Raw genomic sequence first — 20,259 nt, forward strand, 5'->3', positions numbered from 1 at the left:
CAGAATTCTTTGCTGATCTGATTTTGCCAATATACGAGATAATGGAAGTTAGGAACGAGTTAATCTTTTCATCTGGAATCCATTTCATTGCGTCGCTGAGGTGTCTTTAGGGGGTGGAGTAATTTTACCTTTTAGTTTCTCACTGTAGGTAGCTTGGCTGGGATTTCTCGGCTCTGGAATTTCGGCAGTCTTGGAGCTAGGGAAATTTTCTTCGGAGAATTCTGGGGCTTTAGGCTGGGGAGGGGTGTTTTTCTTTTCGAATCTTTTCTTATACTCACTGCAGCCTCTATAGCTGCTGACGTAGCAGAATGCGCAGAAAATACATTTAGGCTTGTCTTCTGGCTTCATATTGCATTGGTTACTTCGATGTTGTTGCTCGCACTTTATACATCTTACGGGATTACTGCAACAATACTGCGAATGACCGGAAAAGCTGGCAGCGGTAGCATTGGACTGGACTTTTCTTGGGATTGAATTTCTCTATGGTGATGTTAAAACTAAACATATTATTAAGATGGTGGATCTTATTGCCTTCAGAGTATCTTTTTAGTTCCAGTAGGTATATGGGGAGTTTAATTTTCTGTCCTTCATGGGTTTTGGAGAACTGCTTGACTTTTTCTATTGAATATTTCCTGTATTTAAGGTCAGAAAGTAGATCATCTTCTTTGATAGTAGCGGGGAGGTTCTTCATGATGACTCTAATCGGCTTCTCGAATTCAAACTGGTATGAATGGTAGGGGATCTTCTTTTCAAGCAAAAGTTCATTCATCACACTGTAATCCTTCAAATTCTTCGTATACACGAAGATGGATTTTCCTTTCATTTGCGATTCATGGCATTTTGTACAATTTAGAGTGAACATTTCCTCCAGAGACATCGAATCAGCATCGTCTTGTGAGATTACAATGGGTGGGGGCGGGTTGTCAGCGTTGGCTCCTCCTTCATGGTTTTCCTCGTCGGTTTTCCTAAGTACTTGAAAACTGTTTTCTTGAGGTATCTCCATCGGAATCGGCGTTTCTTGAATTTTAGCCGTCTTTTTTGGCGTAGTCCAATCATTTTCATTATTAGGAATGGCAGGTACTTTCTCCGTTCGTTGCTTCTTACTGATGAGTTTGGACGTTTTCATTGCGTGTTCAATCTTAATTCTATTCTGATCTTCCGGGGTTTTGGCTTCATTTAATCGTTGTTCAAATTCCAAGTGATGAGTCAAATAGTCAGCTCCATATTCCTGGATGAGTTTCTGAATTCTTTCCGCATTCGGGGTTCCTTCTCCGAACTCGAATTTTCCTTTTTAGTTTCCCTTTCTACCTTAATCTGGGGTCTTTCAGAAATTTCTCGCGTCTTGAAATAGAAGGTATGGACAAAGTAGGTAATCCAGGGTCTGTACAGTCGCTAGCCTCATTATCTGTAATTACTGTCCTAAAAAAAGACATGCTTGGCGTGTAACCCTAAGGGTCAATCTCAAAAATCAAAGAAAATACTCAGTCAAGACTAAAAGTAAACTAACTGACCGCCTACGGGACTCAGTTCGTGGTAAAATGAGCAGCTAACCAAAGTGCATCCAACACGCTCGGAGTCACAGCTCGGAATTGGTTATGTTTTATTCGCTGAAAGTAATATTCACAGTCGGCCTCTTCTTGGATGTGCAGAGAAGCCTCCACTCTGTCTTCAAATCAAGATAAGAAAAATAAGAAACTAAAACTGACTAACCGAAGCTAGACACAGATACTTAACGTAGTTGGCCCTTAATTAAATTAGCCGGCGATTATGAACAGGCACGCACAGTACGACCGAGCGTAGAAGGTTTAATAACGAAGTAGCCTCACTTCAAGCACGCGCCACTAAATAGTCCTCTACCGAAGTTAGCTGAACCTTCCCATAAGTGCTCTGTTGCGTTGAATCTACCTGTATATTATTTCATTCAGTCGTTCTCGCCTTTAAATAAAATCTGACTCCATTCTATAATACTTGAAAAGAAATATTTTAAATAAACAGTTACATTTTCTTGTTTAAGAAAGCCAAACTTAATTTGTTTACACACTTAAGGAAATCAAAACATAATTTTTCTTACTGTTGCCAAACTACAAAAACAAAACTCCGTCTAAAATGGAATTTAAACAACGGCTGTTGAATATCGTTAACAAATATAAATCTTGGAGCTCACAACATACTCCTTCTACCTCATTTTCATTCAATGCGATTCTAAAAACTTATTCTGGTTGGGAGTTGTAAGTGGGAAACAAGAATTGAAGGGAAAGTTTTTCAAAATTATATTTTAAATTTTGAAAACCTTTCCTTTCAATATTATATAATTAATAAATCCACTGTTATAAAATTGAAATACACCTTACAATTTTCCCCAACAGAATTTAGCTACTCGAACAAAAAGGTCTCTCAACAACCTTGTTGAGAGATTTAAATTCTAGAAAAACATTCTCGAACTTTACTTTCTAAAATTTCAAACTTTAAATTATTCAATGTGACCTGCACTTGTAAAAATTTGAGTTTAAATCTCTTCTTCAGATTCATTTTCAAGAACCGAGTTTAAACTCCTTTAGGACCAACTTTACCAAGTGATCTAAATCTAAGTTAAAACTAAGAAAAAGAAAATTTGTTTACAAATTTTTACATTTTTCTTAGCTGGAACTGCATAAACGTTTTGTATTTTTGTATGTCCTTCCAGTATATCTGAAAGGAAAAAGCATGAGTACTCTATACACAGATATGCTTTGTTACACACAATTTACGTTTCGTCACATTTATTTGACCCTCAATCAAATTTCATTCACTCATACTTTTAACTAATTCCCCCAACGCTCTCCAGAAGTTTCTTGTGTAAATCTGCGTTGTAAACTTAATTTTTCGAATAATTTCATCTATAATCGGCAGGGGATACACTGGGTATTTTGTGATGCTATTTAATTTTCAGTAGTCCAGTGCGAAACGCTTGATTTTGAATCTGAAGTTGGAAGGCCATTTTTCTTTCTGCATAAGAGGCCCACCAGCGGCCGAGCGGTAAAGTCGCTGAACACTGGTAGTTCGGTCCGAGGTTCGAATCCCGCGAACGGGCTGGCTGCATAGGCGTTTTCGTGGTTTTCCCTGTGTGTAACGTGTATGCGAGCCAGTTTCCCTTAGAAAGTCCTCTACGAAGGCATCCCTTCCCTTAGGCAGATAGCCCTCGAGGCTTTGCCATTATCACATACACACACTTTCTGCATAAGACCACTTGCGTAGGGGCTATTGCTTTTCGCAATTATTTTGTTACTTAATATTTCTTTGATATAGTCTTCAATAATACTTTCTTTCACCTTATCGTACCAGAAAGGTTTTGATTTCATAGGGGCAGCATCTCCCGTATTGATTTCATGAGAGACTGCCTGGCAAAAATCAGGTTTCGCATTGAAAAGTTTATAAAAATTTCTTTCCAAGGCTTCAGTTTTCTTCTTGTCATCTTCCGGCAAGTTGATTCAAATCTACTTCAGGAACTGCTCCCACTTCTTCTTCTACACTGTTCATTTGTACTTGTAAGTTAGAATTCTTAATATTTAAGTTCGTGCTTGCTGCGCGTAAAAAGTCGATCCCCAAGATTACTGACGTTAGTAAATCTTTGACCACAAGAAAATTCACTTTTTGATGCTCATTCTTAATTTGAATGTGTGGCCTACTTTTCCTAAGCACACGCACTGTTTACCTTGTGCAGCAATTGCTTTTTGCTCCGTGATTTTCAATAGTCTGTACCTTCGAAAGTGCTTTCTAAATAATTCTTTCGACAAAAAGCTGCACTACACTCCGGTATTCAGTAATGCAGTGGTAGGCACGTTGTTCGGTAATATCGGAATTTCAGGCGAGGCTAAATTTTGTACAACAGTATTTAATTTGTTTTCTGAGAGATTTTGTTTCAAGGAGGGTGACCGGACCCTCTTCTCGGACACCCTAATTAGTTTAAATTATTTTGCTTCTCAGCCCCCTGCTTCTTTTGGCGATCGCCAAATAACAGTGTTTGACCCTTCTTTTTGCTACCGCCTTTTTTAGTCTTCTTAGACTGACGGTACGGATAGTGCCTGTTTTGAGAGGTCTTTTGTTGGGCCGAAAATCTCGAGTATTGGTTTTGACCAAAAGTTGCCATACGCGTTTTATCTGAAGCTCGCCCGCTGTCAAACATATAGCGAGTTGAAATAAGTTTTCCAGCGTCTGGGGATTTCGCACCTGTATGAAGTCCTGAATAGAAGGAAGCACACGCAGTAAAATTACTCCTATTAATTCGCCATCCCGGCCTTTTACCTTAAAGTAGATTAAATGCTTAAATTTTGCGTAAAAGTCAAGACCATCAGCTCTTCTGCCTTGACTTCATATTTACTAAAGAGCTCCGCTTCCAGCTTGGCATGGTCTTTCAGAACTGATAACGTTTTTTGAATGTATCCCAGCTGTATGTTTCAGAACTTGATTCGCCCAGCAGAAACTTTCAGATTCCGTTGACCCAACTGAGGGCTTGTCCTTTTAGGTTTGTCTTGTCAATTGTTACTTTTTGAAGTTTTGGGACAGGATGCAATGTGAAGTGGGGCTCCAACTGCTCGAAAAAGGACATAATGGAACTTTTGCCTTCAAAGGTAGCAGTTGGTTTCATCGCAGCCGGCATGGTCTCCGATAATGAATCCGAACCCTTCCATCGGGTTCGTTGGTGCCGGCGAGATTTGTAGTCTAGGAGCGGCCAACGTAAATTTTCCAGATTCCAAAGACATGGTTCAGTGATACTTCGGGCGCCAATATTGTGCTTCTAACTACTTGGTCTATGCTGAATGTAGACGAACCTATTTAACTGTGTAGCGACTTATCGCTGAGTTCAAGTGTAACGACAAAGTCTAGAGAAGACTTCAAATACAATTTTATTCACTCAAAGCAATACTCACTGTCAGCTCTTTCTCGGGCGTACAGGGAAGCCTCTACTCGGGCTTCAAAGCAAGATAAGACAAATAATAAACTAATCTAATACTAAACTAAACTGATTTAGCCGAGGCTAGACAGAAATACCTAACGTAACTGGTTCTTAGTTAAATTAGCCAGCGATTATCAATAAGCACGTACAATAAGGCCGAGCGTAGTTGGTTTTAATAACGAAGTAGCTTGACAGCAAACACGCGCCACTATGGACTTCTAAGCTCTCCTACTGAAGTAAGCTGAACTTTCCTTAAATACTCCTTTTGCCTCATTTATATTCAACGCGATTCTAAAAACTCATTCTGGTAGGGAGTTGTAAATGGGGAAACAAGAATTGAAGGGAAAGCGTTTTAAAATTAAAAATAACTATTATAAAATTAAAATACACCTTACAATGTAAAGAAAAATATGTCCTGATGACGAATCGGCCGGACGGTGAAATGGCATGCTGTCAAAACGACGGCGGCGGTGAATAGTCCCATTCTTAGTGGGAATTGTGCCAAGCTCAAACCGTCCAAAGTGAAAGAAAGCTCCAGCAACGAGACTGATTTTGCCAAAGTACCAGTTTCCCAATATTAGACCTAATCATTTATTTAATCGTATTTTCATGTCAACTGTGGACCCATCGGTCGTTTAGCTAACTCATCTCCCGAGAGCTTTGTTCAGATTGCATTACAGGGGTTAACCAATACTGCCTCACGAAGAGGTGGAAGAGAAGATTACAGAATTGCAGTCAAGGCTTACAGCGGGAGTCGAACTCATAGTTTTGGTTAGGGAATATAGGTCAGCCTTCGTTAACCCCCATATAATTGAGGGTGACCGAAAATTAGAATTAACATATCATCAATTTATCTCTGTGCTGTTATTTAAATGAATCCGCGTAATTCTTATTAAAAAAAAAAAGACAAATTAGCAGCAGTACCCGAAGAACTTATTCCTATTCCTATGCCATATTCGTATACAAATGCATCAGAACATAATGGTATAGCATGCTTTAGCAAATCGGCTACAAACTTTCAGAAGAGATAGAGTACACTTAGACGATGGAAAAATACAATAGCAATGCGTAGTCGAAAACGTTTTCCTGGCGCGGTAATGACGACATAAAACAGAAGAAAGGAAAAACACGAACAGTGTTCCAAAATCTGAAAACTAATTCTCATTTTTGTATTTACATCTGGAACTTTGTAGATTATTTTAATGGATAAAAATATTGAACATTTTGTAATTTTGTATATTATCGATTTCTAGCAGACTGATCTAGCTGCATGGGAGTTTCTATGCTTTTGTGATGTAAAGATGTTCTGTATCATATCTAGTATGAATCTGAACGTTATTGTATCTTTAAGTATAAATCAAAATCACTTCTTTTAAAACGTTGCCCAAGAAGGTTTCTCTCCTCTGCAGGTAGCCCCTTCACGCTCTATTATAATTAGTGACCTTTCACTTTGAACTTTAAAATTGAGAAATTATCTCCAATTTCAATCATTACCAATTGAATAGACCAGTTCCAAATTTAAACAATTCAGGAAATAGTCAAATTCTTACGTTTTCTCATTTGTCATCCTAAAGTTTTCTTTAAAACTTTGGCCTTGTAGGTAAGTTACGTAAAGCTGTTCTGTAGAACTCTTAAACACTCGCTTTAGCTTGGTCTTTCATGCAAATATGGCGTTTGTTGCATACCGCCTCCATGGTGTAGCAGTTCTAATGATCAGCAATGTATTATTTATTATATTCTTGTATATATTATTTGTTATATATATTAAGCTATTATATCTACATTAATCATACATATGTATATTAATATATATATCTTCCTAATATTATGAGATGTAATTTTTTCTGCAAATTAGAGAAATTCACGTAGCTGTTATTTACTGTTTTATTTTTAAACTTAATTTGAATTTTTTTCTTGGAAGGGTTCTTGGTCTATGCAATAATTTTGCTTATGTTGTTATGCTGAGTGCCGCATATGATCTTTTGCATGTCGACTATCATAAATCTGAGGAACAGGTAAATGTTTTTTTTTCTGATATTTGAAGCTAAAATTGTGTTTACTCATTCTTCCTGAAAAACATATTTGTAAAATATGAATTTGATTAATCCAAATCCGCTTATCTCTTTGTGTGTTCTGCAAAGTGTAATGAGTATGCTTATTTAAAGGAAAAACTTTTAACATGTTAGGTATGTCTGAGTAGAAATACCACGCTGAATAACAATTGTTGGAATTGCTAAGACAACAAGAATCAACATAATATTCATAAATTTGCAGGACTAGTTTCGAAGGTTTAAATATAGAACCTTCATCTTCAGCTAAGAAGTACAAATGATGGAAGATAAGCCTCTGCTGAGGCGATAACAATGAGGTAAAAGAAATTACTCTTCTGGCGCAATCTAGTGATGGAAAATGAAAACAATTATGAAGTAGTTATAAGGTATTTCTCCCGCCTTCTTAGCAATGCCTTCGTAGTGTAATGGTCCGCACGCTCGGCACGTATTCGAGAGGTCCGAGGTTCGAGTCCCAGTGAGGGCATTGCGCATTTTTCATGCTTCCTGCTTCGAAGTAACCTTATGTCTCTATATAGTTTCGGTAAAAGCTAAGGGTGAAGACGAAATGGAATGGAGATCGTTAATTAAAACTGAAAGAATTTTATGTATGAGAGGCGCCTCATGGAGATCTAATTTACCAATGGAAGATGCTTTTTGACTAATTTTGGCTGCAGAACTGAGAATTTTATTTATGAAAGAGAAAACGTCCCGAAATTTGCATTTATCTAAAATACGTGCAATTTTTAGATAATCGATGGAAAGAAAGAAAGGATAACAAATTTCTTATAATCTTGCAATACTTGATTGAGTGCTTTTTGGTGTGTTGAGAGCAGAAATTTTTTAACAACTCGGTCAATAATGTTAGGGGAATTTGAAATTTTGAGAGATTTAGGAAATTTAAAGCATGTGAAACAAGTTTTTCTTAACTGTTCCGGTATCATTTACCTTTATAATATTCATGAGAGTTAAAATGCGCAGAAGAAATGTATTAATAGAATAAGTTGTATGCTTGATTTCTATGATAGAGGATTTTCATCTAATATTATTGACTAAGTGGTTCTAAAATTCTCATTTCAACACATCAAAAGCACTTTCTTGTTTTAGGCGATTATAGAGATTCTGTTGTCATTCATTTCTTTCCATTCATTACTTATAAAATTGCATGTATCATAGAGAAATTCGACTTTCGGGTCAGTTTCTGTTTTATCAAAATAAAATTCGCAGTTCCATACTTAAAGGCCCTGTAGCGATCTCGAGAGCCACTCAACTCTCGCAAATTTGAAAGAGTCTGAATTCTTAAACGTAGCGCACGAGAGCTCTTTTGCGCTAGTGGTAGAGAATTCAACTGGCATGAAAGTGACCCAGAATTGAAGCCCAAGGTCATTATCATTTTCAAGGGCAAGCGAACTTCTCATTGGCTCTAATAGATGGCGACACGGAGAGCTATACACACTTTACCCACTGAGGACAAATGACTAACTCCACCAACTTCTTTCAATCAGTCCAATTTCATCATAATCCAGAAATATCAAACCTTCGATATACTCGAATCCCTGTTGAAAAACACAGGTACCCAGCACATATACTTGCCCCATAACACAGGCATTAATACTGACACCGTCACTACAGCTACCACTATACAAAAACACTACATTACCTTTCACGTCACTGCTAGACTAGTGTGGCCCCGCCACCACCGCCTCGCCGGGTGAAGAACGGCTCACCTCAATTCTATACTCAAACACCAGTCTCTGACAGCTCATTAACGAACTCTAACTCCTGATAGTTTTAATATGAAACATAGTAAAAGAGCGCTTCGCGCTCTGACACTATTACAAAGCATATGATCTTCGTCGTCGACAAATGACGAATTGTGTCACGTATGGCCGAAGCGCTCCTTCACATATGCTCCACCTCAAAACCTAACAGCGATACACTACACATGCCAACAAACGAGGTTCTCTCTACCATGCTGCACCATGCATCAATGTAGCCAACTGAGCGCGCCCACACAGGGAAGTCGCAGGCACACCATCAACCCACTGGGCTCACAACCACGCCCCCAAAGCGGGCGTATCTCCTCATATCCAACAACCAGGCGTATCTCCAACGACCAGGCGTGACCAGGCGTATCTCCTCATATCGTATCAGAAATGCTTGGGAGGGGAGTTGTAGCAATCTCAAGAGCTACTCAACGCTCACGAATTTGAAGGATGCAAATTCTTGAATCTAGCGCATGGAACTTTTGCGCTAGTGGTAGAGAATTCGACTTCCATGAAACAGACTCTGCTAATATATGGCGACATGAGCGAACATACCACCAGGTTATCCTACAGCGTCGTTCCGGATATGAAATTCTGAGGTCTATAGATTCCTTGCCAGTGTGATATAATCTACATTGATCAAACCAAGACAGCCTTACAATTTTGCACTAAGGAATATTAGGCATATGTTACGGAAAAAGAAACTCATAAATCATCTTTTACTGAACACTGGTGTCAGAAAATCACATTTTCAATTTTCTACAGCCTAAATTTTTCAAAAAGCAACCTCCTTTGGTGAGTTAGTTTTTCTAGAGGCGTTTCACATGCCTAAAGATCTTTCAATTCTAATTTACAATCCCAATTCCATTTCATCTTTCCCCTTAGCTTTTAAGGAAATTACTTCATAGTTGCTTTCATTTTCATCAATAGATAGTAACAGTAGCGTGACTTTTTTCCTGTCATTGTTATTACCTGAGCACAGGCTTCTCTTTCATCATTTGCACTTCTGCAGATGAGGAAGTAGGTTCTACATTTAAACTTTCGAAACTTGTCTTGCAAATTTATGAATATTATGCTGATTATATTATGCCTGTTGCTTTAACATTTCCAATAATGTTAGATACATATTCAAGTGGGTTTAAGGATCAGTACTTTATTATGGAATAAAATTTGCAATTTTGAAATATATATGAATTTTAGAGCATGTGAAACAAGTTTTTTCGATGTGTTCTTGTATCATTTAGCTTTATATGTTCATGAAAGTTAAAATGTGCAGAATAAATTTGTTTGTCAGCCATGAATGTATTTTTTACTAAAATGTATTCATTGTTCCTCATTTAGAATTCGATATTACAGCTCACTGCAGAACACTTTCCGGAATTGGAACCCAAGATATAATTTCTGCATATTTTAACACTATATTTTATTTAATTTTTTGTTATTTTTAATTTTGTTGTTTGTTTTATATTTCGTTATTTTTAAGCTCGTGTTTATTTATAACATGTTCATGACTTACCAATTCAGAAGTCAAACAACAAAAATCAGCGTTATATTTACAAAATTTTCACAGGACTAGTTTCGATGGTTTTACCGAACCACCATCTTCAGCTGCAAAACCGCATTGTCTTAATTATGTTCATGACTATTTTTACTCATTATCATATCGTTATCAATACTTGCAGAAGCAAACTCTTATCTGTTTATAGACATAAACATCTCTTGTAGGTTACATGATCTGATGATTTTGTTTAATGATTTTTTTTTAGCGTTCTTACAAGTTATAGAGCCAAAGAAACAAAAATGGGAAACAGATTTAACTTATAGCCAAATCAAAACATATACTTCCAGGGTCGGCACTATGCTTTTTGCTGCCCTGTGCAATTTTTTGTTGTTTCTAAATTCTACCGTCTTAAATTTTAAAACTTCTGCCTTCCTTTATTTCAGAAGTTATTTAAATTTGAATGTAAATTCCACGATAAATACACTGGTGTGCGAAACTTAAGCAACAATGTAAATTTAAATCAGATAGCCACGAAACTGCAGAAAAGGGGTTCTTGCGATCAGTACAGTGAACAGGAAATTCAGTAGAAAGGTCATGCATATGCAAATGTCAGGAACAAAACGTCACAGGAGTGCGGTCGGCGCGCTCAGCTCAAGACTACAACTAAAAGGAAGGACGGAGACGCAATTAAAGGTATTCGCTGCAAGTGCAGGTGAGTTCTTTCAAGAAATATGGCTAGATGAAATCACCTGGAGGACTTCACACGTGGAAAAATAATCGGAAAGCTGGAGGAGGGGCTTAGTGTGACCAGTGTAGCTGAAGAGTTCGAAATCAACAAAAGTGTCGTTTCACGCGCTTGGAAATCCTTCCCATAGGTACAGCTGTAAGAAAGGCTGGTGGCTGTCGCCCCAGGAAAACAACTGCAGTGGATGACCGATATATCGTCCTGCAGGCTAAAAGAGCCCGAAACCAGTCAGCAAGCGCCATAGCTCAGCAACTGTGTGCAGCAACGGGGCGACAAAAGTCAGGTTTTACTGTATCCAGACGCCTTCACAAAGGTGCCTATTCGCCCGCCGTCCTGAACGCTGCATCCCTTTGAAAGCTGGCCATCGGCGCCACCGTTTAGAGTGGTGCAGAGAGCATAAAAACTGGACAACTGATCAATGGAGTCGTGTCCTCTTTACGGATGAGAGTCGGTTCGGTACCAGAAGCGATTCTCAACGCGTTTTGATTTGGAGAGAGGTCGAGACCCGGTTTTATCCCAGTAACATCAAGGAAAGACACCGTACCGTAATAGTGGTACTGGAGTTTTTGTCTGGGGAGGCATTGTGCTGAACGGGCGAACTGAGCTCCACGTTTTCGACAGAGGGTCTGTAACAGGAGATCGCTGGAGGTGATCCTTCCCCATGTGCGTATGTTCCGAGGTGCAATTGGAGCAGACTTAGATTTTATGCATGACAATGCACAGCCACACCGGACTCCTGCTGTTCAGAAGCTACTGGAAAGTGAAGATAACACTCGAGTGGATGGTCTAGCGTACTCCACTGATTTAAATCTCATAGAACATGTGTGGGATGCTTTGAGGAGGAGACGCCTTGCGGAACGATTACATGCTGCGGGGAACACCCAACAACTGAAACAGATGCTGATTGAGAAATGGGCATTCTTACCTCAAAATCTGTTCGGCAATCTGGCGCTGAGTATGGAGAGACGATGCGAAGCAACTATTGCAGGTCACATCCCATTCTAAGGAACATCTGATTGTTGTTCTTCCTCTTGTACAGACAATAATGTGTAACAATACTATGAGTTCAATAAACCTTCTGTTTGTTTGATTCCATACTGTATGCATTTTATTCATTTTTGCGCAACTATGCTCTCTTCAACGTTTGAATACAAAATTCTGTCTCATAATTCTGAATTTCATGATTTTCAGATGATTTCTCGTGTAGATATGGCAAAAAGAATATATGTTGCTTAAGTTTTGCAAACCAGTGTATTTTGAGTTCTTTGATCTTTGCAGATCGCAGTAAAATACCATCTCACCAAATATTTCTACATTTCTTATTAATAGAAGAATAAAATAAATTTTTTCTCTTATTTTTGAATTGTTTTCAGTGTTGTTCTGTTTTAAATAAATATACTAAATATTCTGTATTTTATTTCAGGTTGTAACTCGTAATGAAAGTAATGTAACAAGATGTAATCCAATCTCTACTGGGGTACGAAAGTATTGTTTATTTATTACTGTATATCGTCATTCACAACATCTGATCTGCGAACCGAAAGACTGATTTTTGCAGTTCTTGCAAAATTGCTGATACATTTGTATCAGCAATTTTAATATATATATATATATATATATATATATATTTGTAATGAATTTTGACTACTGTGTTAAAAATTAATAGCTGTATACGTGTAAAATGTTCTGTATGTAGTGTAAAGCATGTTTTCAGTAATGGGTATAATGATGATGTCGAAATAGGCGTGTTCGAGCATTTGAATTCTTTTAATGTATAAACATATAGAATGTGTACATTGCCGACCACCTTCTAAACTGCAACACCATGAAAGATAAGGTATATTGAGGCCACATTTACTACAAATAATATGAGGCTCAAAGGTGAATTTATTAAAATTACAGGCCTGTCCAACTTGAGAAATTCAGATTTAAATCGGTATTTAGTGTACTTGGCTAGGCTTGTGTACCTCGGCATTGAAAGAAGGAGTATTTGGATGGATGCCAAAGTTTATCTGCCATAGACGAAAATATGATATACTGAGCCAATTGTTTGTTACATTGAGCGGATATATTGGAGGGGTAAGGCATTGAGGGAATAGGCAAGCCAAAGCAGCAGTGCAACCTAATGGGCAACGAACAATTACTGAATGTATAGGGTTTCCCTTAGAGGGTTCCTTCCTTATAGGGTTCCTTTAAATTAACCGATTATTCAAATTTTTGTTCTTTCCTGAACTCTTCAACTTCCCCTCGCATTTCCTCGCCAGGATGTAAATTTAAAGTTAAGTGACGTGAGTATTTAAACGAGTGAATCTTCGAGTTTATTCAGAGTGTGTTTTCGTTAGCCAGCGCACATTACTTTTCTGACCTTGCTCTTACGCGGAGTTACTGGCACGCCTTTTGGATATTTGAATAATTATCATGCGGTATATGGAGTCAAGTCAACCCAAGTAGCCTTAACTTAAAGTTCTAGTCCAGCACTGCTTCTTTAGACTTGAATTTATTGTGTTACAATTCTTAAGTTCCACCGCAAATTGTCGGTGTTATTGTGAAGCACGAAGTATGTGTCCTTTTATTCTTAGTTGAGAATAATAAAGGGTTATTTTCACCCTTCTTCTGTGCTGGTATTTCACGCCTGTGTGAGAAGTCGCCGTGTTCTTTGGTAGGATCTAGTAGAGTTTATGTGACCAGAAAGAGTAAGATCCTATAAATATTTCTTGCATTGTCCTGTTGAAACTTGGCCTCAGGCAAGCCTTTTCTTAGCAGATGCAGGAATAAAATTCATGACACCCTAAACCATTGCTCTAAGTGACAAAGCATTATAGAAATGCATAATGCTAGGTAGTCACTGGTGTTCTTAGATTCGGATAAGAACATGGTGTTGTTGCAGGCAGAATTGAAAGTTGCCTAAAAAAACATCATTCCATTCATTAGTCCATATCCAGCCTTCAAAGTACTGTTGCAAACAAATAAGTCTTTTGTGTGGAATCTGTGGTAAATCGCAGGAAGGATGCCATCCAAAAAATCCTTTTCCGTTGCTGACAGCATCAAATGCTACTTGCTCACACAAGCTGTGGAACAAGCCATAATTCTTGGGCAAGGATTTTTGTTATTGCTGTGTGATCCATCATTGCCATGTGCACAAGCCCACCAGCAGCCGAGCGGTAAAGTCGCTGAACACTGGTAGTTCGGTCCGAGGTTCGAATCCCGCGAACGGGCTGGCTGCATGGGTGTTTTCGTGGTTTTCCCCATGTGTAACGTGTATACGAGCCAGTTTCCCTTAGAAAGTCCTCCACGGAAGGCATCCCTCCTCTTAGGCAGATAGCCCTAGTGTGCTTTGCCATAATTAAATACACCAACACCAACGCCATGTGCACAAAATGCCTGACTTCTTGTTAAGTGGTGGGACAGAGCTCTTCCAGTCATCCCCATTGGTGGATCTGTCACTCCTGAATTTATTTCCTGAGCCCCAATACTAAAACTGATTCTTCTTGCTTCATTAAGTATTAGATGCTGTGAAACTCTAGTTTATGAATCATCTTTAATTTCTTAAAAGCCAGTCTCACGAAGATATTTTTAAGTGCACCTTTACCTAAACAAGTACTTTTCTTTGCGAGATTTTCACCCTTTCTCCACTTTCAGACAAAAACACACAAAGGCATTATGGAAGTCTTTTCTGTTAAACTTTGGAGTGCATTCTGCATTTTGGTGTAGATTTCAGCTTTCAGAAAATGCTGGATGTATAAAATTTGTAGAGAGAAAATTCAATGAACTAAAGCCATACTAGTATGTCTCTATTTCTTTAACAATAGTTCTTACTTCAAGAGTTCCTTCAGTTGAATTTACCCTCTTTAATAGACATCGGCAGCCTATGGCACGCATGCCTGATTTGGCATGCTGTACCATTCTCAGTAGCAGGTAAATCTCCCCATATCTCTTATCTGCGCCATCACGCCTCATGCATTTTATCTCCTTCGTTTGGTTCGTCGCACTGATACACGACTATTGAGTGTGATTTCAATTGAAAGTAGAATTTAGTTTGAAGAACGATGCGAACTATAGGTTACTTTTAACTTTAGGACTCATTCTTAGCTTTATTTTGAAAAATATTTTATTTGTTCAAGTATTGTGACAATTCATACCTACATATTTAATCATTTGACCACTAAAAACGAAAGCTTGATGTTCGTTGTTTCAAAGACTCTTGGATGACTGAATATGAATTTGTACAACAAAAGGATCTTGCTATAAATATGTATGTTGCATGTCAAGTGTAAAAACACATTTTCAAACTAAACATCAGTCCACATTTCAGAATTCCAGTGAGAAATGCGAAGTTATAAAAAGAGCTGTTTTTGGATAGTTACATATTTTTGTTAAACAAATGGAACCAAACCTAAAGCGATCGAATGTAGTCTTGTAATTGCGCATTGTGTTGTTGCAAAATACAAATGTTTTACAGATGGCTAATATATAGAGTGCAATTTTTTAAAAAAGTTTTGAAACATTGTTCAGGATTTGCCAAATCTATACCGGCTTTTGTGTCGAACCATTGAAAGTCGAATTAACTCAAATGACAGAAAATATAACAATAAAACAGAATTCTTGAATACAAGAAACTGTTGCATTTAGCGATACTCTTGATGACGTATCGATGTGAATGATGTTCCGTGCCTTGTAGTAATTGCACAATATTGTGATAAAGATTATGTTTATTATGAAGAATTATACACTTTTATTCCTCTGTCTGGAACAACTAACGGACAGAATATTCTTTATTCATTTATTATTTTGAAAGTAAAAACATTAATATAAATAAAATATTTTATGCAACTACTGATGGCACTCCTGCAGTGGTTGACAAGGAAAGAGGATTTGTCAAACTTCCTGAAAATCATATTGGACATAAAGTACTGAACTTCCATTGCATAATACATCAGGAAAGTTAGTTACCAAAATTTCGTCACAGCGCTTCATTTCTGTAATGAACACTGTTGTTAAAATAGTTAGTTTCATAGTGTCTTGTTCTTCATTGATTATACAGGCAACTTAAATCTTATTTAGGAGAAATGGAAAGGGAATATGTGGATGCCCTCTTGTACAGTAATCTTGTACAGTAATAAGTCGAGGTAATGTCTTGAATAAGTCTGTGTCTTGCATGGAACACATTAAAGTTTCTCTGAATAGAAAGGAACATTATTTCCCCGAATTGAACTATAAAGAATGGTTATGCTAATTGATGTTTCTGACTGGTATAACGTAAAATCTCAATGAGCTAAGGATTGCAAGGAAAGGGCCAAGCAATGCATGAACATTTAGAATATTGGAAAGTCTTTGCTACAAAATTAAGTATATTTTCCTCCGATATTAATGCTAGTATCTGCAAATACTTCCCAAATATTACAACGCTTGCAAATACATTGACCATAGATGAAGATGAACTTGAAATCTGCACTGAAAGATTTTAGGAAGAATTTTCCAAAAGATGCAAAAGCTTTGTAGCTTGTATGCATATATTTTCTTCCTAATCAAACCTGATTTAATAGACCCATTAATAATCCCATCTGATTTCTCAGTTTTCAAGTGGATGGAAGTTGATAAGTTTGAAATAGATCTTATTGAATTATTATCTTTAGAATGATGGAAATGAAAATTACGAAAAAAATCTGGAAGACAACTCTGACGATAAATCCTCAGCTATTTTAAATTTCTAGATGTTATTACCGGAGAGATTTATTGTGTGAAGAAAATTGCATGTGATCTGCTTTCCACTTTTGGTTCTACATATCTACGTGAACAAGTCTTTTCGCATATGAAAAACAAGTCCCCAACAAGTTTTTAGACTACATTCTCAGTCTGTAAAAAAGTTGTTTAACAACAACATTCAGAATCATGTGTCAAATTGAAAGTCACAAATTATACCATTGATATTGCGATGTTAAGTAGAACAGTGCAGGGACAAGGTCTGCATTAAAATTTGAATTTTTATTTAACTGTATTGAAGGAATACTTATAGTTTATGTTGTTTATTTTTTATTTTAATAAATATGCTTAAAAGATACATAATATATGTGCAATTTTAATTTTTTATTTAAGTTGAAGGAATAGTTATGTTTTATATTGTTCATTTTAATATTAATAAATATCTTTAAATGATGCATAATTAATATAAAATAGAACTCTAAATCTGTATTCTTGACATTTATTTCCTAACTCTGCATGCAATGCTGCGGGAATCGAATTGTTTCAAATATTTCTTGCTGTGCGGCATCCTGAATTATATTTATAGACTGGTTTGGCATACCCCAGCTACAAGGTTACCAGTCCCTGCTCTATAATATAGGTCCCTCAGCAGCTGAGTTGTAAAACTGCTGAACGCTCGACACGGGTTCAAATAAACAGGAAGCTATATAAAAGCTTTCGTGTCTTCACCATATGCGACATGGATACGAGCCATTTCCCTGAAGAAAATCCTCTGCAAATGCATTCATCCTTCTAGGCAGATAGCTCTTATATTATTTGCCATAGCCTAACAATTCAGTCCCTCTGTAGCCACATCTTTTTTGTTCGTAGCTGCTACAATTATCTTGTTTGTTTCAGTAACAGCAATAGTGATTGAATCATTTACTGCAAATGATTCTTCCATCTCCTTCTTCATGCTGGTGAAACTTGCAGATTTTTTTCGTTTCAGCTGGTGGCAATATGTTTGTAACTTTCTTTTTTCTCCGCCATCGATGTTTTTGATGATGGGCCTTCAAAAAATCCTAGTTCTCCCATCGTTGCATTCATATTGTTTTGTGTTTAATCTGTTAAACAGAGGCAGAAGTAGAGGGGGGGGCAAAGGGGACATTTGTCTTCTGGTTTTGGTGGATGTCAAACTGATGTTACAAATTTTTAGAAGGAAATGTTTTCCACTCTCGGCAAACAGGAGGGGCCTGTAATCCTCAGTTGCCCTCAGGGCACTAAAAACCTGGCTACAGCTCTGCTTGTAAATTGATGATAAGGAAAATTTGGTGTTTATTAAAACTCTGAAATTACTCTGCTGGCTATTGAAACTGCAGTGTCAACAAAGATGAAGCATAACACAAGTAACTTTATTTTACAGATTCCTTAGAGTATAAAGATGAAATCACTAAAATTTGTAATTAGTTTGACAAACAGAATGTGCTATGATCTTTAACAAGTATGTCCACCATGCACAACTGTAATGGCGACTGTAAGACATAACGTTGAAAAGACTAGATGACATTTTGAAATGTTGAAGTCAGACAGCTGTAATTCATTGTCAGGTTACATAGAGATGAGTGATAGAGCTTTATTAAGTCTATTCAGAGTGTGCTTTGATTCTTTGTTTTTATAATACTTGATTGTACAGAGCTAAATAAGTGGTTGATTTTTCTTGAAAACAAATGAATCCAGAGAATAAAACAGCCAGCTAAATCTGTTGATTTAAATGCAATAGAAAATGTAGGACACAGGAGAAAGATTCATTTCAGTATGTCAGCTTCCTCCAAGAAACCATAAAGTCCTAAAAATAGTTTCAGTAAAGAAGTGAAACTTGATACTTAGGTTTTAATTTATATTACTGTATTCTCTGATATGAAATCTATTTACAACAATTGTGCTTTAGTTATAGGTGGTTATGTACCCCAGTGGTGGCTTACTTTTACGCATGCAAGGGCCTTTTTTAAGATCTTTACGGGCTGCACAATATGTTTTGTACGCTGAATATTTAAGAATAGGTTTAGAAAAAACAAACACAAGATAACGACAGTAGCTGTATTTATTTCAGATGTGTTAGTCAGCATTATTGTTTTAAGGTAGTTGTTTTATTTAATTAAATTATTTTTGCAAATAATTATGCAGATAAAACAACAATAGGACCAAAGGTTAGATACCACACATAAGAAATTCAAAGTGCCCCTTTCAGTACATTTTTCAGTAAAATGTTTTATATTCTTGATTTTTCAGTCAGTAAAGTGAAATACGTGTATCCTGCCTATTAGAATGTTCTTGAAAATCATGTGGACCCTTATTCAGTGAATCAAATCACGATGTAACGCAGTAATTTTTTTAAAATACAGTCAAAAGTCTTTAATCCGGACTCGTCGGGACTTCGGCGATTCGGATTATAGATCATCAGTTTAAATCTGGTAAGATGGCATGCAGAAATTGTAAAATTAAAAATATGAAACCGTAATTTATAAAATAATGAGCAATTATGATCTAAAGGGTATAAAAATTTACAAAAAAAAGAAGCTTAATATTTATTTGTTTACTTTAAACATTTCTTTCAACGTGCGCATGCGTAAAGCATACCTTACGCATAGCCGAAATTAGAAAATTGCAACCAGAAAACTATTTGATTTGTATTCGTGATATTTATAATGACGAGGAATTTGATTTAAATCATATCAAAGACGGAGTACATCGAAATTAAATACTACATTTAGTAAGGAATTATAAGCCGAATAAAATAAAAACATCTGCTCTGAAGATAACGATAGTGCTGACAGATCAACTTCCAGTTCTTTGTGCGCCGCAACGTCCCCCCCCCCTCCGCGCAGAGCAGCGTGAAATTGATAAACAGATTTTGGAACGGTTAGATAAACAAAGGATATGCCTTTATCCATTTTTTGTAGCAATTCGTTTTTTTGTTTGATGGACATCGAAGCATACTTTCGTTTTCTAGATCCTTTGGGAGCTCCAGCATCGGAAATTCTATTTGACATAATCGAAAGTTCAAGCTTACTTTTATAAAATTGCTCTTACAGTCTGCAAAAAATAATAAGCCGGATCCAATTCGAAGATTAAGGAACAACGCAATCATCAACATTAAGTGAAATAGATAATTAGATAATTTTAGCTTATACCGTCCGTTATACATTAAACGCGCACGCGAAAACGTCGCAGACGCATATGCGCAGTCGTAAATGTCTTGCGCGCACGCGTAAAACGCCTATGCGCATGCGTCGACGCGGCGCATGCGCAGAAAGATTTTAGCTTTGAGGTCCGGATTATGGGTGTCCGAATTAACGACTTTTGACTGTATATACTATTAAGTAGGTTTTATTCAAAATCTTGCTAACAAGTATTTAAAGTTAATGGCTTCATGAATTATTTGATTGCTTTTATCCAGCTTAGTTTCATCTCTTATAGCCATAAATGTGTATTTGAATTGTAGGCACATTGTATTCAGTAGAAAAAAATTGTAAAAATATAGTTCTTTTTTAAATCATGCAATTTTTTTACAGACACCATTTTCACTT

At 36.9% G+C, this 20,259-nt stretch overlaps 1 protein-coding gene across 2 annotated transcripts in view; it reads left to right on the forward strand.

Annotated features, from left to right (window-relative positions):
• Positions 1-20,259, forward strand: part of Cln3 (CLN3 lysosomal/endosomal transmembrane protein, battenin) — a 175,678-nt gene that overhangs the window by 60,363 nt on the left and 95,056 nt on the right. For both annotated transcript variants that reach the window (XM_085809748.1, XM_085809747.1), the window contains exons 3-4: positions 6,855-6,948; positions 12,417-12,470. In XM_085809748.1, coding sequence (XP_085665874.1) covers positions 6,855-6,948; positions 12,417-12,470 — 148 coding nt within the window. The remainder of the gene's footprint in view (positions 1-6,854; positions 6,949-12,416; positions 12,471-20,259) is intronic.

The sequence above is a fragment of the Stegodyphus dumicola genome, chromosome X2 (assembly GCF_044657685.1).
Source record: "Stegodyphus dumicola isolate Sdum_Otavi_A_Nest chromosome X2, ASM4465768v1".
Lineage (NCBI taxonomy): Eukaryota > Metazoa > Arthropoda > Arachnida > Araneae > Eresidae > Stegodyphus > Stegodyphus dumicola.